This window comes from Tyto alba, unplaced genomic scaffold (assembly GCF_018691265.1).
Source record: "Tyto alba isolate M040663 unplaced genomic scaffold, T.alba_DEE_v4.0 Super-Scaffold_5, whole genome shotgun sequence".
In the NCBI taxonomy this organism is placed as follows: Eukaryota; Metazoa; Chordata; class Aves; order Strigiformes; family Tytonidae; genus Tyto; species Tyto alba.
In genome coordinates this window covers 8,953,173-8,979,457 of record NW_024881326.1, presented here as the reverse complement: position 1 = coordinate 8,979,457, position 26,285 = coordinate 8,953,173, and the positions used below count along the sequence as shown (strand labels likewise).

The 26,285-nt window shown below is 43.9% G+C and overlaps 1 protein-coding gene across 3 annotated transcripts in view; it reads left to right on the top strand.

The window, feature by feature from the left end:
• Positions 1 to 26,285, top strand: part of MAMLD1 (mastermind like domain containing 1) — a 226,049-nt gene that overhangs the window by 130,351 nt on the left and 69,413 nt on the right. For 2 of the 3 annotated variants that reach the window (XM_042807384.1, XM_042807383.1), the window contains exon 1: positions 12,007 to 12,350. The exons of the other annotated variant lie outside the window; for it this stretch is intronic. In XM_042807384.1, coding sequence (XP_042663318.1) covers positions 12,297 to 12,350 — 54 coding nt within the window. In that variant the 5' untranslated portion in view covers positions 12,007 to 12,296. Of the gene's footprint in view, positions 1 to 12,006; positions 12,351 to 26,285 lie in introns of those variants that run through there. 3 annotated transcript variants of the gene reach the window in all.

The window sequence follows — 26,285 nt, the reverse complement described above, 5'->3', positions numbered from 1 at the left end:
GCAGATCGAGTTCTTCCCAGTTCCACTTCCAGGCAGATTTACTCTTTGGCACAGACACCTGATCCCTGTGATTTAGAGATCAGGTCTTCCATCACAAAAGTTCATCCAAATAACCAGCATTTTTGGAGCCCTTGCTCCAAGTACTCCATCAGCTAAATGCTGGGGTTGAGGAGGCCAATAGCCCTGGGGATTCTTAATATCATGCAGAGTCAGGTTTTACTGGCCCAACTCTGGTTACCCAAAATTCCTGTTGACACCAATGGGAGTTGCAGGTGCTTGAAAACCTCTCAGATATACGGATGGCTTCATTCATCATTCAGCTGCAGCCTTGTCTGGACAGGAAGACAGTAACCTTTAAAGTACAGCACTTCACAACCATTAAGCAACTAATATTTTATGCATTTGTATCGCAGTTGGTTCCAAAGCCAACCTTGGCATGTGTCTGGGGGTTTCTCTTGAGAGTCATTTTGTCTGTTTGTACTGCTGTTCTGTTTAAGGTATTTAAGGGTTGTTTCCCTGATCCTTCTTCATTAGAGGTAATTGAATAGTTTAGAAGCCCGATCATTGAGTCTTCCAGTCAACAACCCATTGATTGAATAATCGCTCACAAGGTTCAGAGGCACAGAAAGATAAGTTTATCACAATTTTCTAGCACTCAGAACATCTTCGAAGTGCTTGGCAGGCCACTAATTACATTTTTATAAACAGCTGTGGATTCAGATCTTGCCAAAATGCAGAGATTCCTGTAGCCCGTGATTTCAACTTCCCTACAACTTCACCAGTGACTTGGGCAACAACATCCTTTGCACAGTCTCCTCACTTGGGGAAAAAAATTCCCTCCAGTTGCGTTGCAAGGAGGTTCTGTGCAAACCCAGGTGCCAGCCCCTTGCTGCAGGCCTCTGAGCAGCTCCATGTTGTTTCTGTGCTAAGAAATTGCCTTTCACCACCCCCAGAGAGATGGAGTTTACCTTCTGCCTGAGGCAGAGCTGCAGCTCAGCCCTGCCAATTATAAAAGATGCCTCCCAAACGTGTATTCCTGGTTTCCAGAGTGACTCTGAGGTGCTACCACACCTATCTTTAGAGTGGCTAAAAGTTACCAAGAGGCAACGTGGTCACAGGGAGTCGCATACCGTGATGATGAGCGTAACATGAATTGCTAACTAGGCGGTTGGGGACACTTGGATTCTCAACTCAGAATCTCTAACTGACAAAGGCAAATTTTTTTTTTTTGTGGGTGAATTGTTCTTCGGCTCTCCTTGCATTGCTGGGACATATCATGCCTTGCTTCCCTCAAATGCATTAAGCCCAAAGTTGCACTTGCCTGTTTCCCCACCCCTTCAGACTCTGTGGGCAGTCCTGGCCGGGGGTGGAGGTAGCCAGAGGATTGGTTGGCCAACTTGTATGGACAGGTTCAAAACAGCTCTCAAACAGGGCACATTAACACTGAAGATGTGAACTATTATATTCAAACACAGAAGAACTTTCTGCAAATAAAGGTGATGATGGGATGTTGTACCCACCATGTTTGTATCACAGCTTAGCTGGCATCATCTCTGTATCAGAGGTGAGCCCCAACTGAAAAAACTGCTCTTAGCTCCACGCTGCTCTGTTTCATTGCTACTGACTTCAACTCAGCTTTCTTGAAAACACTTTCCCATAGCTCCTACAGAAATTGTAATATGTGTTCATACTAACATCTTACAAAATCCTTCAAAATAGTGTGAATCCTGGTGAATTTTGAATGTGCAATTTGCTTTCATCCCAGAACTGCTGACTCCCCAAAATCCTCAGAATCATTGCACCAGAAATTGTATCAAGGTCTGTGATAAGTGTCCAGAGGGCAATGCAGCTCAAGCAGAGTAGTGTGACTGCTGCACACAGGGGAGGGGAGTACAATAATTTGGCTAGCAGACTGGGGTTAAGGTCACCTGTGCTATAGGTATTTCAAATCCATCCAATTAAACAATGTTAATTAGCGGTGGTTCTTTTTTCTAGAATAGTCATAGCTATTCTTCCCTGTCTAATAATGGAATAATGCCACCAGCTTCAGAAGTGATTTCTAAGGACTGATTAAGGAATATTTGTTCAACTTGGAGAAGAATGAAGTCCTACATATATGTTAATACATCCCCACTAAGACAGAATGGCTTTTTGTTGTTCTTCTCTGTCTGGAACGTGAGCAATTTATAGTCTGCTGCTGTATCTAATTAGTGTATCTGACCCTTAAATTGAAGCGGTAGAGGCTTGTGATTTTTAAGTCCAACATTTCCAGGCTCTATCATTGAAAAAAAGTCTTCATCGAAGACTCAAGAGCTGGAGTATTATGATATTTAAAAGCATAAGTTGGATACTGCCAGGAAATAAAGGTGTGATCTTAAGTAGTTGCATGGCTGTCTTGATTCAGATTCCCAACATAGAGTGAAGGTAAACTGCATTCAACATAGATTTGTGGGAAGAACTTGGCCTTGTATAGCTCCCCCCTTGGTACTAGCCAAGATAAAAATACATCAGGATTACCAGCATCTAGGAAACTAGCATATGGTGCTACTGCAAAATGAAATACTAATATATTTTAGAAAACCATTATTTTTCTCTTTTTGTGCAGTTCCTCATTAATCTAGATGCCATTCATTCTCTGCCTGCATTTTTCCTGCATTTTTCCCATGAAAAGAGAGGATATGCTTGAATTAATTTAATTGCCAAATGTTTTGTTCAAATAGCTGTGGCAGAAATAACTTTTAGCAGCCAGGTTAAATAGCCCCGTTCACTGCAGCGGTTAATGCTTATTGTTGCTGTCAGCCCCTCTGCATTGATTCAGGATCATACTGCTATTAGTGTTCAAGTGGCTTGGGAAGTTGCAGTGTTTCCTTTTCTCTCTCACTCCTTTCTTTTTCCTGCAAGAGCAAGAAGATCTCATCGTAATTTGGGAGTAAGTTGTTTTCAGATACTTTAGGAAGAGCCAGAGTGCTCAAAAGGAATTTAGAGGTTCATTTCCAAGGCAGCTGAAAATTGTCTTTGAATGAGCAGTCCTGAGACTTCACTGGTGTAAATCACTATGCATCCGTGGGGCTATACTGTTTGCATGAAGTAGGCATCAACCAGGTGACGTCCCCTGTGACTGGAAGTCATCCATCCACCTTTGCCATCCTCCCATGGCAAAATGCAACTTCCCTCAACTTAATACGTAAGCTGCAGTTGATGCTGCTGCAAATAGCAATGGATGCCCAAGAACTGCAGGGCAGAGCAGGGTAATTGCCATCACCATTCTGAGAGGGCAAATGCCTGCCTTCTCCCAGCCCCAGCTGCCCCAGTTGTGGCAGAAGGGAGGGAGGGAAGCTGGTTCCTGTACCTCTTGCAATCTTTATCTTCAAGGGTTAGACTGGCTGGTCATGTGAGGGCTGCACCCTTTGCTGCAGTTCCCGAAGCTAATCTACTCTGCACTGTACAAAAACGAATGAGGGTGAAGCGACAAGACAAAAGAAAATGCAGTCCTGTTGATTCTCTCATTTCTGACACTGCTGTCAGCCCTGAAGGTTTTGTATTTTAGTAAACAGAGAACTCATAATGACATGCAAGTGACTTGAGAAAAGTGATAGTAAAACAGAGAGTTCATTTTTGGAGAAAAATACAAAAACAAAAAAAGACTTTGAACACTGAGATGGGTATGCACCAAAGCAAGCATGCAGCAGAATTGTCAGCATCTTTCACTAAATCCCACAAATGCCATGGAACTTTCATAAGCAGCTAATGATTGAGGCATAAAGGTCCAAAACCCCGTGGACACTCTTTTGTTGGTCTGTGAAGTCCCCTGTCAGTGGGCAGGTAGCCTGTTGCTGAGTCCGTGGCACATCCCAGCAGCAGCGTTCAGCCAGCAGTAGGTCAGAGACGCACCCGTCCCCTCCCAGGAGCGTTTCCCTTGGGGAAGGGAAGGCAGCAGAGTTGGTAGCTGGGATTAGAGGTGTGAGCACAACAGAAGGACCCAGAGAAAGGCTTAAGGAGCAGTAGGGCCAAATGAAAAAAACTCTGTGCCAGGAATGTGTCAGGTGCCCGGGAGCAGAAGATAGGCAGGAGAAGAGCAGGGTCGAGGGGGACAGGCTGAGAGGACACACATGCCCAAATGCCCAGTGGCTCACAGTGGAACTCTCCTTCCTTTCTAATCTTTACAAGTTCTGGCAATTCAACTATCACTCTTGGTCCTAATGAACAGAGTTACCATCCCCACCATCCTTTTGCATTTGCATGTTGTGTAACTTGCTTGTGACAGATCTGGACCTAAAAGTAGCTAAATTCAAGCTGTTTCTTGAGCTATAGGAGAAGTCTGAGACTGCACCTGTCCCATAATTTAAAGGTGCTCTACAAAATCTTCTGAGTTATTTCCTTTGGGGAGTTGGGGGGGCAATTTCTCAGGACAGTGCCTTCTTAGTAATTTTAATAGCAAAATATATAATTCTGGATGGATGCCATAGTGTGCAAGTCATGCTGACATTGTATTGGACATAGAAACATATCTTAATAGCTGGTACCCATTCCTGAACTGAAGGGAATTTATTTTTTGGCTCAAGATATCTGACACTAGTTGAGACAACACACATCTTTATACAAGGCTGCAGCCACTAGCAAATGGATGCATATTTATATGACAGGATATGCTCAGTAGCCCTGGGAAACCAAGATTTGAAATCAATAATTTTTAGTAAATCACAAACTGGCATTGGCAACATCCTAGTCTGGCTGAATATCTGTATCATCACAGACACTCTTCTTTAATAAACAGAACATACGATGTTTCATGCACTGGTTTTGCATTTTCTTGACAACTGCATAAAAGTATAATTTCTATACTTGATCCAAGGGATCTCTGACAAAGGAAAGAGGGTAACATTTGTTTCTGTGGGCTTTATGGTTTTAAATCTCAAGGCCAATTCTGCCATCAGGTAGTTTATGAATATTCATGTAAATTGTTTTGAGTTGAAGAATATGTAACTTTGCCATGTATCTGGCATGGAAAGAATAGTTTGACAGTCATGAAGTAGAGAATGCTTTAAAAAATAGTGTCAGCTCTAGCAAAGAGAGGACAACTCTAGGAACGAAAGGAAAAATTAGGAAGAAAGGTGTGTTTCCTGAGGGAGGCAAAATTATGTGATCCTGTCTTAGAAACAATAACTATAGAACTATTTTTGCAGACTTAGATATTTAAAGCAATTTGTAATCGCTTGTATCAGGTATGGGCCAGAATCTGCCTTTCTGTTGACTTCTAGAGGAGTTGAGGTAGGCCCATATGTTCCTGATCATTGCATGTGTGTATGAACTGTGTGACCCAGCAGTGAGAAAACAGCAAAGCTAGAATTATTACTAAGCCTTCTTTGCATTATTTTATCTTCTGAGTGGTGCCTTACTTGCAGTCAGGTACAGGAGTCAAACAAGAGTGTCCCATTGCCCAGGGCTATTGTTAACTCGGAAATTTGGCAAGTGAAACCTGTCACTGTTTGCTCCTGATCCGATACCCCCTTCCATGGACTGGAAGCTGCTTCCGTGCCCACTTGGCTGCTGGAGCTCTGCAGCAACCGACAAATGTGAGAACGCTACAGAACGCAACGCTTGGAGAAAAGGCACCTCCTGGGTAGTGCCAGGCATTGCAAACGCAGGCTCATTTCAGCAGTGTCTGTGAATTTGCACGTACGCTTTTGGCTGAGCGTATGAGAGCTTTTATTCCCAGATGTGACTGGGGCTGCAGGTGAAATGTGCAGTGGCCACAGCCCTGCCATCGCATGCCCTACAGCCCAGCGCCGCCAGCGAGGAAGGCCAGTGCGCAGTCGGTGCTCACCGGGCAGAGCCAGCAGCAGCCACACAGGGAGCACAAGTCGTAAATCAAGAGGGGAGACGGTTTATGCACAAGTCAGACCTGGAGAGGTGCCATTAATTAGGAAACTTTTTCAATGTATTGTTGCTAACAATACAGCTATTAAATGTGATATTATGTTCACTTAATAGAAAAATCTTATTAGCTGAAAGATGATCATAATTGAAATGACCATAAGTCCTGTACAAAGACAGTTAAACATGTTGCTCATAATTCAGCCTTTCTATAGAATATTTTGGCCTTAATGAAGGTGCATCAGGTATTTGATACTGTCCTAGCAGTGCTTCCTAGCCTCAGTCATGCTGGAGTGCATTGCAACTTTGTATGGCGTGATGGCAAGTAGAGATGAAAAGAGGTAAAATATTTTGGATCTAAATCCTGCAGGCCATATTTCACTCAAGTAAAAATGAAATTCCTAGATGAGATCAACAGACTTTTGCTTACATGAATAGATTTTGAGCTTGGGATGTCAGTAGGGCTAGGATTTTGCCTTATGCAAGACTTGATCACACCAGTGCTGATGAGTGCTTAGGTAAGCACACAGATACATCTGCACCAAGTAGTTCCTTCATTTTCTGGAAGAGTTGTACATAATGTTAAGCACGTGCTTAAGTGTATCCCTGACTTAGGCAAATAATTTATTTCTGTATTTAAAATATAAGTTCAAAGTAGATCAGTTTGGAACAAGCATATGGCAATCAAGCAGACATTGACATGATTTTAACCTATACTTTAGTGGAAGCTACAAACTTCATGCTATGTAAGTTTCTATGAAAATATGAAGAAATTACTAATAGCGTTGTAATCTCTTAACTCCTAAGCACAGAGATTCTAGTTAGATCTGTGTTTGGCTTTCTGTATGAAAGACAAAATCAGCATTCACTTTAATTTATATAATTTCCTAAACTAGTTCATGTACCCACTTGAATGTTAGCATGCCAATCCATCCTTTGATGATTTTACCTATATGCTCTTCCATGGGCGCTCATGTAAATAATGACCTACTGAAGGAGAAGGTGGTCAACTCTGTTCTTCTTTCATGCCCAAATCAACAAAGGCCATGCTGAAACCCTTTAGTTAACTGCTTACAAACAAAAGCATTTTACTTAAGGCCTCCTATTTTCTTAAAAAGTAATGTTTCTCTAAAAAATTATAAATTAGATATTAACAATTATACATTTATTTTCTACATGAATTATAAAATTAATTAATGTAGCAAGCATTATTGAGGAAAATAGAATTGTTTATTGGTGCAATTTATCTATTTTTAGGTATTTCCCATATACTTCTACTAGGAAAAAAAAAAGGACATCAAACACATTCAGAAATGACTTGAGATGCTGTTTTACACAACACGTGATGTTACTGATGTTAATGGTACAATAGATTTCAGAAATGAATTGAAATTTTGCATGCATTAGAAATCTCATCCCCAATATATTATAGTGTACTATGGGGGAATTACATAAAGGACATGAGCCCTCCTGGTACTGAGCATCAGCCAGTTATAGATTGTTTATCCTTTGGAAGAAACTTGCTAAGAAACTTGCACTGCTATGTGCAATTTGTCCTGCAGTTGTTCAGTAAAAGTTTCTTTTCTATCTTCTGAAGAATCAGCTGTTGTCCGTGGTCAGAGACAAGATAGCAAATTAGCTAGATCCCTGATCTAATCTAGCATAAGAAATGCAATACTGACCAGTCAAGCCCGAGGTTCTTCAGGCCCAATATCTGTGCCTTGTAGTGGCTGCTACTAGACCCTTAGGAAGGAGCCTGCTTTGTACGTAAGGCCTGGACCAAGAGAGTCCTTCCTCCCCCTGTATTTCATGCCAGCCTTCCAGTATTTAGTGGTTCAGAACCAGAGGTCACATCCAGACCTTTGTGTTAAAGAGCTACTGATGAATTTGCCCTCCGAAAGTTCTTCCAATCCCATTTGAACCCATTTATTCTAAAATGTCCATCCGTGGTAATGATCTCCACAGTTTAATTAAGTGCTTTCTGAAAATGGATAACACTGATATCCCAAAGAAAGATACTGGGTTGATACACCTTTGATCTGATGGGAATTCTTATGTTCTTATTTATATTATGCTGACTTGTGATTATGCCACAGCTGTCTTCATTCCTTGAAAGCAAACACAGTTAGATTTATGAGGGGTTTTATGTAATTTTCTATCAGAGGAATAATTTCATCCTTTTTTATATTTTTCCTTATCACCTTGTTTATGTTTGGCCTAATAATTATCTTTGCTGTGGGATGGAGTTGTTCTCATCCCAGTTTATACATCTCTCCCTTGAATTTTGCACCTCATGCTCACATGCTAAGAGTTTGTAGTTTGGTTAGAATTAGGACAAAGTCATGTTTTAGCTTGTGAAGACTTGTGTATATCTGCTGCAGTTCATGTGATTTTACTCCCTGGGAGCTTTGCTTTACATTTTAGTTCCCAATAAACATACACTCAAAGTGTATTTCAGCCAAAGCCACTGATTTTGCTTGATTTCAAGTCAAAAACATGCAAGTAACAAGCATCACATGATTTCCATCCATCTGATTCTGGGTCACTGACAAATTTGTGAATCCTTCAGTGAATCTGCGGTGAATCCTTGCACTGCTCAGTTGCTGCTTCCCTTCAGTGTACAAGACGTGCTGCAGAGCAGCCCCCGTCTGCTCAGACTTTTGTTGTCCTTACTGATGTCAGGAACAGCCAGAGGTCAGCTGGGTGTCAGACATGGTTCTCCTGGGAGAACGCTCCCAGCACTAGGGTTACCTGGACACGCAGCTTTAGCACCTTTAGTTCACACCAACCCAAAAGATGCAAATCTTTCCATTAGCCCTTGGCCATCTTGTATTGGCAGTGCCTGCTGCTCACACAACTCATCAAGATTGTGTCTAGTGCGTGATCCTTTCACTTGGTGAACATAACATTGGGCAGTTATTTAGCACACTGCAGCTTTCCAGCTAACAGTTCTCCTTAGGTAAAAAGATGCTGCTTTTTCAAAAACTATGGAGTACAGAACAAGCATTGGTCCTGTTTGGTTTGTTTTTTTTTTTCCAGAAAAGATACAGTTCAGTGCACTCTTTTCATCAGTTTGTTATTTTTTAGATACAGTTATAACATCTCAGCTCTCAGACAATTAGGAAAGAAACTACACTAATTTTATTAAGTGAACAAAGCAAATTATCTTTTCTATGGATATTAAAGATACTAAGTAAAATAATGTCAAACTACGGTAAAACTGATAAAAACCAGGATTAATCCCAGCCAATCAAGCCGGGGTTTGATACCCAGCCTTGGGGGAAGCACTTGAGGTACTAGGATAGATTATGTCAAGCTTCAGCCTGTGTCCATAACAACAGCCTGGATGCCCTTTGAATTGCCTCTTTTCTGCAGAATCCCACAGCTCACCTTTTCTAAATAAGACAGAAGCAGAATAATAAGATAGTCTGTAATTTGCTTAGGGTAGGCCTAACCTAAGAAGATACAATGCTGCCCCAAAGAAGCCAGTAAAAGTTTTGTCACTGATTCCAGAGGAGCCGGGGATTCCCCCAGGTCAGCTATAGTAAGTATGCCTAAAGAAAAGGTTCATAATCTAATCACAAAAGTCCAAAATTGCAGCCCTGAAATCCCCTGCTTAGCCACTACCTATCGCTGAAAATGAGTGATCTCTGTAAGGGTTTTACTTTTTTGTTAAATGCTCACAGTGCCTGGAATTAGGCTTCTATGTACACCCAAAGCTGTTCTTGTTGTGACACTGTTGATCACCCCAGACATACCCCACAGCTTCGTCTGGTCAGTGCAGAGCACCGTGCTTGGCAGCGTGAGGACACGACACTGGGCTGCCAGAGTGAAATCCAGACCTTGTGCAGCTTAAGCCAGAAGGTTCAAGAAAAGAAAATGTTGCCACAAGTCTGTTGTGGACTGACTGACCAACTGGTAAAAGTACTTGTCTCAATTTCATTTCCATCTGAGAGCATATCCCACCTTACAGAGGAGAACACAAACCACTATCTGGCAGGCAGATACCCCTGACAACTAAAGACAACAGCATCATTCCTGCTGCATGAGCAGATACAGACAGGGCTCCTGTACACCCTACTCAAGTCATCTTCCTTTTGGGGAAGTCCTTTAGTCTAGTTTTATGAAGTGAACGAAGCAAATCACAGTCCTTGGGACTTCTGCCATTTGTCAGGAACTTCAGATGTCTGGGATGTGTCATAAAGGACATGGTTTGTCCAAAACTTCTGGACAAATGACTGCTGTGCACTGTGGGTGCTGCAACAGAAAAACTGACATGGACTTACCATCCAGTCATCATCTGATCACGGTGCCGTCAGTAGGCCCAGTATACCCACAGAATGTGGGAATCCCTGTGACCCCTATATGTTTCATGCATGCATATTTAAGTCCAAAAAAATCCAGGGAGATAGATGGGAGCCCTTCTGTACACACATATACCTTCAGGGGAGGGCTCCAGACATTGCATACTGGGCAGACAGCGGCACCTCCTTGCAGGTGGAGCTTAATTCACGCATGATGAGTGCGTGTCTCCACTGAGCTTGCTCATTTTAAGTGACTCCTGCTCGGCATGTTGGCTCCTCTAGGTCCCATGCTGACGTCCTAATGCTGTGTTTGAGCCCTGGCACTTCAGTCAGGGTTGTAGATTCAATCTGGGCAGCCCAACAAACCCAAACATCAGGTATCAATATCCCTCCCCTAGACACAAAAACCTTTTGAGATCTAGCCCTCAGAGTCTGTGTATTTCAGGGTGCTCGCACCCACATAAGTTTATTATTTTTGTGCTTTTTTTTTTTTTCAATAAAATACATTAAAGTAATTTTAAATAATATAGAAGGCAAAATCATTACAAAAGCAAACCAATAAACTTCCAAGCAATCTAAAGTAGCACAAATACTGCTCAGGGGAGTGGGCCTGTTATTACAGCAGTCACAGGAAAGTTAGAGGCTCCAGCAAAGATGAAAACAATTTTTTCAATGTTGATGAACTAATATTCCTGATATTTATTATCTCGGGGTACAAAGATGGCTTTTGTCTGTAAGTTAACTGCAAGTTGAAGATGACTGATATGCGGAAAACTTTCAGGAAAGTGATGCCAGATTCTGGCTCCCGCTTGTATTTATTTGGCCACAGTAATTGAGTTTTATTCAAATAACTTTCTTCTTAATTTTATAGAGCATAATATACTAATATTAGTATTTTAGGAATGATTTAAAGTCAGACATTTTATTAGAAATGGTACTACGTCTTCCGCATCTCATCCATCGAGTCAGTGTACTGGGATGGGGGTTTCTAGCATCTCCAGTGTATCAGGACAGGAGTGACAGTCATACTGACTTAGCAAGGTAATGAAATTAAATTATACCAGCAATTATTTGTGGACCCAGGGTGTTCTCCTAGCTGCCTGCAGCTTGCTCTTCCCAGTCCATTCTGCACAATCCAAGAGGAGGTCTGAATAGGTTCTCAGCTTTCAGTTGATGGTCTGTCAGAATTAATATTCAGAGATTGCAGCTTGTAACAAGCACATTTATAGTCATATGAGAAGTGCGTGGTTTTATGGGAGATCTCTATTCAGAATTGTATCTGTCTTCAAAAATACATGTATATAGCACAAAGAGGGAAAATGATACAACTCTACTGTTTCCTTCTTGGTAACCTGGCTTCACCTGTGTGAGATGAGTTTAACCCTTTGATGAGCGTTAAGAGTGCTGAATATCATATCGTAATGGCATAAAGAGACAGGAAACTACACTTTTTAAGAATAACTCAAACCTCTACATTTCGTGCCTCGAACTCTGTTTTCAGTGATTTGTACACTTTGGTTTGGAAAAAAAAATACCTTAAATGCAAGTGTATTTCTGAGCTACCCTACTTTTGTACTAAATGAACTTGAAGCTCTACGAAGAGCATGGTAAACATGCTAAGCAGATTTTTGCGTGTTAAAATACTGTCCACAGACTGCATGGTTTTCGCCTTCTTGCACAGAAGGAAAAAAAAAAATCCTTGGATGTGTGAGGTTTCCAGTTTCTAAAGAGAAGAAAGTGTTACTTCCCCTTTAAGCCTGGAGCCGTTTGTGTGTGTGAGCGTGTGTGTGTGTGTGTGTGTGTGTGTGTGTGTGAGAGAGAGAGAGAGCGTGTGTGTGTGTGTGTGTGTGTCTCCTCCTCTTTGAGTGACACAGCACTTAGATATGCCTATCAGTAACTTAAACCCCACAAACTCCACCTTCTAAGTGAGGAAGCTGTGGGTTGATGGAAATGTAGTGAGCAGATTGAGACAGACAGTGAATCATTAGCAAACTGCAACGCCAGGATGAACTTGTCTGGAACCTAAAAGGAGAAAACCGTCTCGGAGTCCTTCGCGGTGCTGGGTTTTGCGAAATACAGCCAAAGTGGATCTAAAAGCCGGTTGATCCCCAGTCCAAGATGCTGCTGGTTTCCCAGCGGGTAGAAGCACCACGCATGGAGCCACATATTCCAGTAAGTAGCATTTGAAATCGATACGGACTGGAAAAGTAGGAGTTGATTTAAAAGGACTTGAACACCCTCGGAGGAGTTGCTGGCCCGGGCTCGGCGCGGCTGCAGCCGGAGCCGCTCTCGGCCGGGGTTGTAAAGTTTGCAGCCGCGATGCAAGAAAGTGCCCACCTTGTGCTGGCTTTGCCCGGCTACTTCGTGCCCGTAGGGGCTGCGCCGGGGCTTTGAAAGAGAAGAAACCAGAAACTTGGGGTGAAAATTTCGCCCCCCTCTCTGGTGAGAGCTGATGTCAGTCCGGGGCGGGGGGGGGGGGGGGGGGAGGCTGTCGCTTGCGGCGGGAGGGAGGGGGCCCGTGGGCTTTAAAATGGTGGTGTACAAGGTGATCTCCGGGGCGGTGCGGTGGCCGGCGGGGCGGGCAGCGCCCGGGGCCGCTCCGTGGGTTGGCGTGTCATTGCCGGTGTGGCGACACGCCGGGGTGCCGGGAAGAGGAGGAGGAGGAGGAGGAGGAGGAGGAGGAGGAGGATGCCGGTCTCTGTCGGGGTGAAACGGCGGCGGCCCGGGGGGAGCGGGACTGGGGAGCTGCCGGTGCGCCCGGCGCCGCAAACTGGGGCTGTCCCCGTGTAACCAGCCGTGCGGCCAGGCTGCCTCAGCCCACCGCGGGGGGGTTCTAGTTAAACTTAGATCAAACGGGCAGGGAAGGATAAACCCGTCATCGCAAGGGGACTTCACCGGGAAGGCGTTAGACGTAGAGGGGCTAGTGCTGGTCTGTGATTTTTTTTTTTTTTTTTTTAATAACTCCTGGTATTTGTGTTGGCAGCGCTGTGCCCGGTTATTTAGGGAGTCTGAAGCGCACGTTATATAGGCAGGATTTTGAACAAAAGGCTCCGCCGAGCCCAGAAGGAGCCCTCGGTTATTCCTGAAAAGAGTGTGGAGCCTAGCACCGAGCCGCCTTTTCGGCCAGGTTGCGTGTGTGTGCGTGCGTTTCTCGAAACGGGAATAGCCCGAAAGTGAGGGAGATGGTGCAGACGCGGCGTGTTTGCCACTCTCTCCGAGACTATACGTGTATCTGAAATAAAATGCATGCTGACTCACGGTTTAAACTGTTTTGGTTTCTCATCCTGTGATTAAGATCGGGGTTTAGAGCAATTGCAGGGTAAACAACGCGCTCGCTGACTCGGTCCCACGTCTGCTTCTAAGGCAGGGGCTGCCCCTCTCCCCCAGTCAATAGGCGATCCCTCCTCCCGGTCCCTCCTCCGCCGCCTTCCCCGGCCTGTTGCTGGGCCCGGGGGAGCGGCGGGGCCGAGGGCACCGCGGCTTTTGTTCGGGCTTGGCTGGCGGGGGGTTGTCACCAGGGTGACTCGGAGGGATCCCGGGGAGAACGGCCGTTTCTTGGAAGAAAACGGGCTTTGGTTTCCTTTCACACCGCCCGCCCCCCCGCCCCCCCGGAACAATAAATTAAAAGGCTGCTTTTGTTTTCCCCGGTGCACCCGGCAGGGCGGCGGAGGGGAGGCGGCGGAGCGCGGGGCCGGGGAGCGGGGCCGGGGGGCGCCGCGGAGCCGCTGCCCCGGGCCGGGCCGGGCCGGGGGTGCGGAGGCGCGATCGCCTCGCCGCTCCCCGTCGGAAGCGGATGAGCCTCTCGGGCAGCGGCCGCTGGTGGGGAGCCTCCTGGCACGGGCGCTGCACGAAAAGCCTGCCTCCTCCTCCTCCTCCTCCTCCGGCACGGGGCGGGGGGGGGGACGGGACACCCGCAGTCCCTCCCCCGACCCGCCAGCGGGGAGATTAACTGCGTCTGGCCCCTTCCCCGAGCCGGGGGCGGAGGCGCCGAGCTCCCCCACCCCCCGCCGCCGGGCTCCGGCCGCCTCCCGCTGCCGGGCGGCTGCCCCGGCTTGGGAGGAGGGAGGGGCGAGATACTCCCCCTGTTATATAATGTGAGTGTTTCCCTGCTTAGCCCTGTAATCCCCGGGTAATGCCTAATGCCCGTGCCCCCGGGGGAAGGGGGGCGGCTGGCTGCCCCTCCCGGAGCTCCCCCTCTGGGCCGAGCTGATGGGGAAATAAAGCTGCTGATGTGCGAGATGGACCATATGGTGCCTCCGGGAGAGAGGGAGCCGGAACGGCCTTGAACCTGCCGGACCCAGCAGCTGTTTGCTGCCGCCCCCGCCCCGGGCAGCTGATCGGTGTGTCCCAGCCCCCCCCCCCCCCGGCCCGGGCATCCCCCGGATAAGCGGGGGCCTTGCGCCCCCTCTGCGCCGGTAGCGGCTTTTCCTCGCCACCCCCAAACCGGGCTACCCGCCGGGATGTAATTTTGTGTATTCCCGTGCGAGAAGCTGACGGCAAGTAGAGTAACAGCGGGGGTGGGAGGCACTAATAGTGCGGGGGGGGGGGCGGCGGGGGGGGCTGCCAGATGCTCGGGAGCCGAACACACGCATCGGTGGGAGAAGAGAAGCTCCCTCGCACGGGGGGGGGGGGGGGGGGGGGGGCTGGCCTGCGGCCGCGCTCCCCGAGCTGCAGGCAGGCAAGAGCTGTTCGAGCAAGTTACACGCTAGCACCTAAAAAAGCAGCGATCTAGTTCTGGCACTGACCATTTTCAGTTCTCTCTCTGTGCCATATGTTTGGAAGGGGAAAAAAAAAGCAATTTGGGAAAGATGCTCTCAGCTGAAGGGAGGAGGTGGGCTGAGGGAGCGAGATACAAGGAAATTCCATGTTAGGAAAGCATTAGCGAAGGGTGACTTCTAATGTTTTCCTGCCACTGACGTTGACAGTGACACACATGTGTGGGTTGAAATTGGAACGTCACTGAGTTTTTAAACTCAACCAGGAAATAGTCTGTTGCTCGGGGATAAAAAACAAATAGTATATATTGTAAGGCAGGTAACATGCAGTTAACAGCTCCTCTTGAGTGAGTGAAAAGCTGTTTAATGTTCAGAGTTGAGCAGCTCAAATTTAATTTAGCTTTTTATTTTCAGAGGGCTGTATTTTTTTTTTTTCCAACTTGAGGTTTTTCATCTCTATTTTTAATCCTTTTAACTAATACTTCAGAATCAGAAAAGCAAATATTGACAGGGCTTCACTTTTAGTCCCTTGTAACTAAGCAGTTAGAACCTGCAAAGTCTCTTGTTTTTTTTTTTTTAAAGCTAAGGTAGTTGTTAAAGGGTTTGGTGGGGGATTAGTAATTACAGGAAGCATTTATATTTTTTAGAATTTTTTTTACATGGCTTCCTGCTACACAGGTAGAAGTGTTTTATAAATAGTGTGTTTGGTTTTGTTTTTTACCTGACCTTGTTACAAATGTTACAATGTGGTAGCATTCAGAGATTTAAAATGGGATTAGGGAGCTATTGTGCTAGATGCTTTCTGAACATACAGGAAGATTTACTGCAAGGGTTCATGATCCAAGGTGTCAGGTTGACACTCTTGCCCTGACTTAAATGGTTGCTAACCTGCCTGGATGCAGCTCTAGGACAAGGATTGACCTAGGAACTGGCTTCATGAGAGAGACAAAAGTTAGGAAGGCAGAAGGTAACACAAGGGCAAGGATAACAGTAAGTAAAATCTCTGAGTCGTTCTGTAGGTTAAGTACAGTGCAACTCGCTGGTTCCCAGTCATTTAATCAATAAATGTTCTATGTTACTTGCTACTCTGATCAAAGTCGCCTTAAAATAACTTTTATGAGTACATAGCCATGGGAAAGTGAAGTAAATCTTGCAGAAGCTGTGACAAATGGATTTATCCAAACCGGAGGATGGAGGAGTAGAAGGTTGTCTGAGCTCCTTAAATAGGGAAAAAGGCAGGATCCTCAGGTTTTCATTGTTCCCTTGTGCTGGCTGTTTCTGAGTGTCAGCGTTTTTCAACATTTAGGTGAAGGTGACTGTAAGTTAAAATTCATTAGTAATTGGTATGGTCTCCAAATAAAGATAGTTAAATCAGTTTAAATTATGCCGATGCCTCTCCAATGAACCCTCTTTATACCTGACACGTTTGCCATTCACTTCTTTAAGGAAGAATTAATATTGTACACTACTATGTTTTGCTCTACGGGAAGAGCAGTAGTGTAACTCATTACAAAGGCTTTCTACCTGATGTTCCAGTTCTACTTGCTATGTAAAAAAAAAAAAAAAAAAAAAAAGTATTTTGAACTGAAGGAAGCAGAAGACACACCAAGGCTTTGCGTTGAACTGTTTTATATCAATATTGATTTTTTAAGGGGGTTTGTGTTATAAAGAGGGAGCTTTTATCCCCCTGAGCTCTTTGGCAATTATCTTCCTGCCATAAATGTTGATACGCACATAATGGATGTAACTAAAAAATCTCCTTATCCCAGCAGAAAAGGCTGACTGTTTGTTGGAGCAGAGAGAATGCTGAGAGTGTGAATAGACAAACCCATATGTCGCTGGTGAGAGAGATAAATGATGGACGAACAGGAGTTGGTTACTATGGATCAGCACAATAAACCAATTCCCATCATACACCTCTCTTAATAATATACCAGTTTCAATGCCATTGACGGGTAACCTAGGTAGCACCAGTCAACTGTAAGTTTTTCAACTGTTCTTTTATACATCTCAAAGAACAGTTGGGACTGTTCTAATTTTTTCAGATGTTGAGTGCTAAAATTATGCAGAACTTCCTTCCTTGCCAGTAATTTTGAAGGGGAACTTTAGAGCTTTGCTGTAAAATGCCAATTGTGCACGATACCTTTGTGTACGCATAGTAAGTTTTGTTTTGTGCACCCGCAAAACGGGTGCACTCTGAAAGGCAATTGCTTAACAAATATGTGAAGAAACTAGGTATTTAAAACTACCCTCATTAGTGTCATTTCAGATTGGACCAGATATTGGAAGATACTGGACTGTTGTTTGAAGTGAAAATAGCAAAAGAACAGCGCTGGTTTATTTTTTAAAAAACACAGCCCTGAAGAATAGGCAGTGATCAATAACATGGTTTTAACTTTCTGTAACCCATTTCAGGGCCACCAGCAGCTGAAGGGAAACTTTGCAAAACAGTATGTGCTTGCATCACGGTCTCCTTCCCGTGTTCTTTATTATTACTGCTAGCGCTTTGCACAGAAAATTGAAGTCTTTGTCAGTTAAAGGCTTTACTTTATGTCCTTGTCTTCTGGTAGATATTTTTCATTGTAGTTGCTATGGTCTGGCCTGTTAGCTCTGTTCAAAATGAAAGTGTATCTCAGGGTGACAGCATAAGCAGGGCTCATGGCTCTTGGGATATGACTCCATCGTTTTTGAAGTCACCAGTTGCGCTACCAGAGGGTGATGCAGTCAGAGAGGGATAACTAGCAACTACAAATGAGCTATGAAGAGTCTTTATTCCTCTTGGGAAGCCTCCTCACTGATAATAATTTTAGCTGTTTAAATGGAAGAAAATGTATTACAAAGTCATTACTTTCCTTCAAGAGGAAAATACTTATTTTGTGCAGCATTTGCTTGCAAAGTTGCAGTAGCTCTTTTTAGAGCTGTTTGTTGCGGTGTGCATCTTGCATGAAATGAAAGGTGTTTGCTAGTCCTGGTGGTAGGAGAGTACACCAGTCTTTCTCCTATCAGGGCCCAGCCTAGCAGTCCTTTTTCATTTTATAGTAGATGAGACTCAGATTTGATCCTAGAATTAAGGGGCCTAAGGATCAGGCCCTTGAGGAGGGAAGGGGGATTGTTATGTGCCCCCCACCCTGTTCACTCTTGCTTGTTGGAAGAAGTGAAATGGAGACAAAGCAAGGCGAAGGATATTGTCTCTGCAGGCTGAATTTTAGCTGGCGCTTTGCTCCCATGGAGGAACAGTTGTGCCCAAAGGGTAGAGCAGGGTAAGAAGTTGTGGGTTTCCTTCCTCCCCACCATGCAGCCCAGCCAGCGGGTCTGGCTGGGGGACGTGGGCTGTACCCAGGGAGCCCACGGCCAGTGGCGGTGGCCGTGGGGCCAGTGAAGTGCCAGTGGGGCCCAGGCGTGGGAGATGCAGGGGGATGCAGGATTTCATATGGCCCTTTACTCTGAGCGCTGCCTCATCACTACAATGAGCCATTGATAAGCGCTGACCTGATTAAAGGGCGGCTGCTCCCAGGAGGCTGGGGCTGCAACCCCCCCACCCCTGGGCTTCAGGCAGGGGCTGCCAGACTGACCAAAATTGCTCTTTGGGAGTGGGTGGCTGGGGAATCAGAATTCATTGTCGCACCCGGTCCAAAGGGAGGTGTCACATTATGACTTGTTGAAATCCCCTCTGCTTTTCCCTGCAAGAGACTTGGCAGTTTTATTGATAAAGAACTGTTACATAAGTACCCCATCAGGCATGTCCTAATTTGTTAATAATTGATGATCTGGGTAGTACAGAAATACCAGTGGTGTTAATGCACTCCCACACTGATCTGCAATCTCCACAAGCCCCCTGTTTTGCTTTTACTTTAATGTAATACAGGCTTTTTACTTTTTTTTTTCTTTTTCTTTTTCTTTTGAATTTACCTGGTGATCCAACCACAGCTGCCTGTTGTGCTTTCCCGTTCAGGCAGGGACAGCTGGGGGCTCAGCCTGTGGCAGACGTGATATAGATTACCTCTGCAGGGGAGGGTGTTAACTATGTTATTGTTTCACCCCATGTCAGGCAATCTATTGAGTGGCATCAGTGTTAGCCCAGGCAGAAGCCAGTTTTTTGCACCTTCCACCTTTGGAGGTAAGGTGTAAGTCAAGCAGGACGGACACGGTGGTGCATCTGCAGTTTCTGTGCCAGGATTTGTCAGCGTGGGGAAGCTGGGGGGCTTTTTGCACAGCACAGAGCAAGCACCCTTACGTTTCTCGCCTGTATTTGCATGGATTTAAAAACAGGCTACTTTTGTCGAGCCACAGCTAAAGAGATCAGAAAAATATTTACTTCTGTTGACACGCACAAAAAAAATACCTTACTGGATATCATCAACATGATCTGGCTGCCTCTTTTGTCTTGTGTTGGTTTGCTTTTGCATTTCTGTGGAAGTTTCTTTTTCTCTAGAATTAAGTACCTTAGAACTCCGAGCGGGTTTGGGAGTTACACCTACTCAAGACATACCTATTTATTGTTGTCAGAATAACACAGTGCATTTACTCTGTTGTGGGCAATGAAATCCATTACCTGCATTAAAATCAGAAGCAGCAAGCTAACTTTCTAGTTATGTTGTGAAACGTAATGCCATTGTTCGCTTTTATTAACGTCTGAAGGTTGATTATATGGCGGTCAGAAGCCTGTTCTGCTGTGGGAAAGGCTGTCTTTAATTTCAAGTGGTTGATCCTGATCAGGCAGTTAGAGCGGCTGCAGCAACAATTGCTTGGAGCTCTAAATCACATTTGTCGCAAGATCTGCCTGGTAGTATTGGCTGCTCGAAGACTTACTCTGACTTTTCAGCGTTACCCTTTGGTTGGATTGCAGTGGTGAGGGACTTGCCAATCTTGCCTGTTCTTTGTGCCTAATTCTGAAAGACTGGCAAGCTTTATGCTGTGTTTTCTGAAGAGGGCCCAGCTTTACTAAGCTGCCTGTCTGTCAGGGATTAATTTAACCTCTAATTACTACATTTTCTTCACAGTTTGCTGCACATGAGCGTGTTATAACAAAAGCACAAAGAAGTATGTCATTTTATTTAGCCACTACTCTGAAATTAATTTAGGGGGTATAGAGTCAGATCTGACACACTTGGTGTTAAAATAATTGTTCTGGCATTAGAATTAAAGTACATAATCTTGTTGTTTCTAATGATACAACAGTACTAGTGTAAATAGAGTTGTTAACTCGTTAGTCATAGCCACAGTAATAGAAATGATATCTAGTTACAGAGAAATACTCAAATAATCATAGCAGCAAAAGTTTCCCCAAAATAATTCATGGTTTCCCCAAAATAATGCATGGTTTCTGCTTGATTCCTGTCCACCATTTGGATTTAGGATTACATGTCTAAGAGTTGTTTGTTGTTTTTTCTAAAAAGGTCTTCCAAATTGCAATAAGCAAACATTTACAATGGCTTGGGTTTCTTCCAGCCTCGAGAATGATTTTTGATTTTTTTTTTTTTTTTTTTTTTTTTTAACATGCAGCATCTTGGGAACAGTACAAAAGGCCATATGTCCTCTTCTGCCTGCTCACACTGACATCAGCGATGCCGCAGTTCATGTTGCCTTGAGAGCAGTGTGTAGTCTTGAAGGAAGGGAATGAGTCTGTTTCGGTTATGAAATATAGGATGACTTCTTCTTTTCTAGTTCTGTGTTCTGTAATATTTATAAGGTTGTTTTTTTTTTTTTTTTCCTTTGGGAAGCTTTAGATTGGGAAATGTAGCCTATCTCCAGTTTAGGTAAATGTAGTTAAAAGGACTGTTGTTACATAAGAAATTTGCAGTAGCTGTCTCTTTGTTCTGCCCCATGTCCATCACCTCTGAGCAGGCTTGTTGAAATGACTTTGAAAATGTAATTTCTGACATCGGGTTGGATCTGCAAAATCATCGGTTATGTACTCATGATTTATTTCTAGTGGAAACAGAAGATTGGTTGTATATTTGTGTGTCCTACATTTGAGTTATAAAGCATGGGCCCAACTCAGTAATTCTCCTTCAGTAAAAACTGTAAGTGCATTTGATGGGAAGCTTCCCCCAAAGATTCCCCAAGGTCAGATAGGACGCAGTTACAGAGTCAAATCTTTTAGTCCCTTTCTCAAAAGGAGAATTAACGTGGCGTCGTTATCCAGGCTTGTGACAACAGTGACATGGGATTGCCAAAAAGACTAATGGCAGGAGATGGATGATTGATTCTCTTTACAGTAGTAGATCAGGTTATTTCTCTGAATTATTTCTTCAGTTCTCTCAATTCCCAAACTGTAACTGGTTACTGTAATTATTTACTCTAATTACTTCTAATCTACAAGTAAATTGAACATAAATTAAGATCAACTGATGTAAGGGACAGGATGGTTCAGTGAGCTGACAGTAAGGTATGGAGACACTTTTGCTGATCAGTAGTTACACAGGATGGCTGTTTGATAGGGGTGTGGAGTGAATGGTAAATCCCTGCTCTAATTTTTGTGGATATGAGTTTTCATATAACAGCTTGGAGATTTCCTAAAATAGAAGCCAAGCCCAAATATTGCCTACTCTAATTTCAAAACTGTCAAGATTTTTTTTCAAAGGGTTTGAATATCTGTAGCCCCACAGGCCTCCAGAGGTGGAGGCAAATTTTGGAGTAAATAGTTCCCAGGTTTTTACTTGTCCATTATAAAATTGGAATAATGGTGCTTTACCTTAACCTTCACACTAAGCATCCTTAACTAGTTAAATATTTTGTAAATCATAAGTGCTTGTTACTAGCTGAGGTCTTTAGGGACTTTTCACAGAGTTGGAAATTACATTCAAAATAAAGACAGGTACATCTTACTGTAAGACCCTCTCAGTGTTAATGGTAGTTTTCTTTGCTTTGGCTATAATGCTAGTGCAGGTGTATTAATTTGTCTATCTATATATTTATTTATTTCCCTTGACATCACATCATAGTATCTTCCTTTCTGGTGAAACTTCAGAAGCTGATAGGGAGGGGTGGGGGCGAGGGGAAAACTTAAAGACAAAAATTGCATATACTCTCAGGCATGTATTTTAATGTTTCATTCTCCACTGCAGATCTTCATAGGTTAAGTTTTGGGTGAAGGTAAGGAAATTAATATTTTATGAAGATATTTGTCATACACAGTTCCACTCACACACCAGAAGTATGGCTTCTTCCCCATACATTAGTATGTACCATTTAGGATGTAAACATTTTCATTAGTTTAGGAATAATTATGCCACAATTATTTCATGTGGCTATCAGAATAGATACTAAGTATAATTTAATTTTGCTTTGACCAGTTACTTTATATCTTACTAGGATTTTCACAATTCCAAATTTACATGTGGGAAAAATTTCTGAATTCATCTGGTATTTCAGTAACCCAGTATATCATGCTGATCGTCATGTACTTTTAATGACTTAACTTTTCCTTTAACTTACTTATTTTCTTAATTAATTGTGCTGATTTAAATAAAGTTAGGGAGACTGAAAAAAACTACAATCTTGCAGTCAGAAATACAGGCAAAAGGTTTTGTTTCTCTGACTGCCAAATGGTGACTCATTAAAAAGGAATTTTTGTTCCTCCCTTTTCAAAGGGTTACTCACTACCAAGCAGTAAATATCTAGTTTTGATGCTACTGCATTGAAATGCCTGACATTGTTGGTGTATTAAATCCAAACTCTGTAAGATTATTTGATCACAGGCTCCATGAAGTTTTGTTTTGTTGTTTTTCTCGATTAAAAAAACCTGTTGGGGGCTTTGCTTCATGCTTTATCCTGTCTGAGTACAGTCTAAAATGAAATCTATTTGGATTTTAAAAACAGAGGACCCTCTCCATACTTTAAGCAGTGGGTCATTCAAATTATTTTTAAACACACAGGACTATGCAAGCACTAACTTCTATCTAATTTTGCATTGGGTAACATTAGACAAGGACATTGGAATTTGTCTAAATCAGAAAAATTCTGTCTTCCACATCAAGGGTTGTGTGCTAAGCATTTTCCAATATTGCATTGCATAAAGCTGAAAATAAATTGTACTGAAGAGACACAGTCAAAACCCAATCAAAGGCATGCCCTTTTTTCCCAATTTCCATATTAATCCTGACTCTCTGAGCCATCTCCTCTGTTTTCCTGTTCTTACCTGTTCTACATAGTTGATGGAAGGGCACGAGGACATGTTTGCATCCTCCATCTCATCTCTTCTTATTATTTATGGATTGGTTAGTTTGAACTTTACATTGCATTGGAAGGATGTTTTCTTGGATGAAGCAACACTTGTGTTTGACTTGAAGCAAAAGGAGAGTGCATTCGGGCTTTTCAGTCTTTGTGAGAAGTGAATCTTGGTCCCTGATCCCAGAAGGTAGATCAGCCTTAATTTCAAGTGAAAGTCCTGCATCTTCAAATAACTTCCCATGTCAGTTAAAGTTCAATATTCTTGATTTCCAGAGATATAAATGAGTCAAATCCAAAGTTTAAGGCAAGTGTGAAGGGTGTAAGAGGTAATGTAGATGTTTCTTCTGATGCCACTCTCCCCTCCCCTTCAGGGCTTCTGCAGTCTGTCAGCTGTAACGGAGTGATTTGATTACTTTGTAGTGTTAAGCTAAAAGAATAAATCTAAGTGCCTTGGGAATGGGGAGCCAATCCAACAATCAAAACCAAACAAGTTAATAGATGTGAACCATTTCTTCACAGTGCTGCTGCAGAAATGCTACTTCCAGAAATGCTTGGAGGCAGACATGACTATTGGACCAGTCAATTAGTATAAGTATGTTCACTGTACACATCATCATTAATTGGGTGCTGGGAAAGCGCTCTGTGTTTTGAAGAAGTGTGTGTCTTCTGTTGGTTATAAATTATGAAAATCTTGAATGTCACAGGCTGAAATGTTTATTGCTCATCCCCCTACTTCCCAGTCACTCTAACCTACATGGAAAAAGCTTGACTTAGGCAGTCTTAATTGCCCTTCCTTTAAAATCATTCTGGCTCTACACATCATCTACAAATTCTTCTTTTCCTCTTGTCAGCTCTTCTCTCCCCTTACACCAGCCCCCCAAACTCTAGCGAGAAATAGAGCATTTGAGTGACTGTTCACAGAGGCAGTCTGAAATACAAATTACCTACTCGGACTGGTTTCTGATGCCCATGTGCCAGGCTACATACAGTCTCAAGTCATTTGTAAGGACAGCATGCATAGAAATATTGTGAGCTACAGCAACAGTGCCAAGTGCTGTTGTGTAAGAAAACCTGTCCTACTCACCTGCATGGAACTGATTTTGAATGTTAGTACTTCTGCAGATAAGGTACAGATAAATTACCAGAAGTCTTATGCCAGCCTGTCACTTTAATTTTATCGTATCTAAAAATGGCAGTAATGGCGAACTAGCAGGAAAATGACCAGTTCTGGCTGCCCACGAGTCCTCCCTTTGGAGCATCTATATTCGTATCTACATGTCTATTATTTCACGATTTAAAATGGTCACCCACTTTGCAGCCTTCAGCTAGTCCAGGGCATGTCCCTTTGACGTTTGCACCTGGAACAGAAACAGGTATAGGCCTTTGTACACGGACTGCAGAAAACATACCATTTAGTGCTTTGCCACCTGCTACCCAGAACGTAGTGAAGCAAACTGTTAAACTTCACATGGAGCTTAGGGCCTGATTAACTTAAATTACCCTCCTGTTGTACATGTTTGCAATGCCAATAGGATTAGGTGGCATATATTTTCAAGAAATACATGCTCATTATTAAGAAAGGTTAAGCAATAACATCCAGTGGTCATTTCCTTTTGGGGCATAGCTTTGTGTCTGTAGCATAATTTGTTTGTTTATGCATACTGCTGGATCCCGGAGGAGGTGGATGAGCACTGCAGGCACGAGCTGAGCTGCTCTGTGGCGCTGGCCGGCCCGGCTGCACGGGCTGGTGCTGCCCGAGCCGCCGATGGAGAGCCAGAGACCTCGGGGCGTAGAGGTGAAGAGGTCCAAAGTATGAGGAGGCAATGGTAGGGGAGAGAGAGCAGGGATGGGCTGGGACTGAAGGGAGGGCAAAGCCAAGGAGACAGCGGGAGAGCTGAGGAAGCTGGGCAGGTAACAGGGGAGGATGGAGGCACGGCAGATCCAGGCCTGCCTCAGGAGGGCTGGGACCCCTCATGTGCCTGGTCCGCTGGGTCCAGCATCTCTTATTGCCTCCAGTCAAGCAGTAAGTGTGTCCTGTGTGCAAACTTGTTCTGTGCTCCTTCAACACTGACTTGCAGACAGTGCTTTTCTTTATCTCCATTGTCTTTTTTCAAATTCGCAACTCTTGTTTTTTTCCTTGTACTCTTGCTTTCATACTTTTGTTGTGATTGCTCTGCTGGAGAAATTGGACTCGCTTGGCAGCAGTGAAGAGATGCTCCAGGGAGCTAACTCTGTGTTGCCTCTTCAGAGGCAGAGCTTTGACAAGGAGCAGTTACAGTGCTGGGGCTGCACAGTTTTGATTGCCCTGTGATCACGGGCATGTGTTGGTTTGGTTTATTTTATTAGAAGGATTTTTCTTTGGGTGAGCACAGTGCTTGGGCAGCCCAGCTACTGAACAGCTGACAGGAGTACGCAACTGCTGTTCAGTGTGCAGCTGCAGTACGTGCCGGTTGGCTTTGAGCCGGTGCTAACGCTGGAACTAAAGTCAATGTATGTCTGTGCTCTTGTCCTTGTTGTGTAAATTCACTGGTTCAGGTGGCAGTAGTGAAGACTGCTTTCACCTAGCTAACCTGCTGGTTACTGCCAACAGAACAGCTATGGTTGCATGAGCTAAGTTTGAGTTGCAGAAGTTGCTTAAGACATTAAGTAAATAATCTGGCACTTGACCCACATGGAATAGCAGAAGTGCCCCGAGCAGCGTCGCCAGCCTTCCCCGGGCGAGCCTTGCGGGCACGTCTGCCCGAGATCAGTGCGTCTCACTATGCCTGGGAAGCTGGTTCAGAAGATCAACTGAGCTGCTAATGAACCATCTTCCCAAATCTCCTTCAACAGAAATTTGGGATCTTAAAATGGCCTTGGATTCTGTCAACCTAAGGCAGTAATGTTCTCTTTTACAGCTGGCTCTGAAGCACTGTAGCTTCTCCAAAGTAAGGAGATGTAATTCAGTGTTCATAAAGGCAGACGGGAAAGTAAAAAATTCTTTGGTTCTCTCAGAGACCGTTTTCACATGTAGAAAGAATGAGTCACTCGACATTTCATTATTGAATAGGAGCTGATTTACAAGTGTGTATGCTTTAAAATGAATTGTCAGTGGATGAACTATAGTTTCCTCCAAGACCATGCTGTAAATGGGCTTCAGCCAGTTTGATGTAATTCATTCTATGGCACTGTGCTGTCTTTTGAAATGGAAGCATCATCCTTCTTATGATCTTCTGAAGGC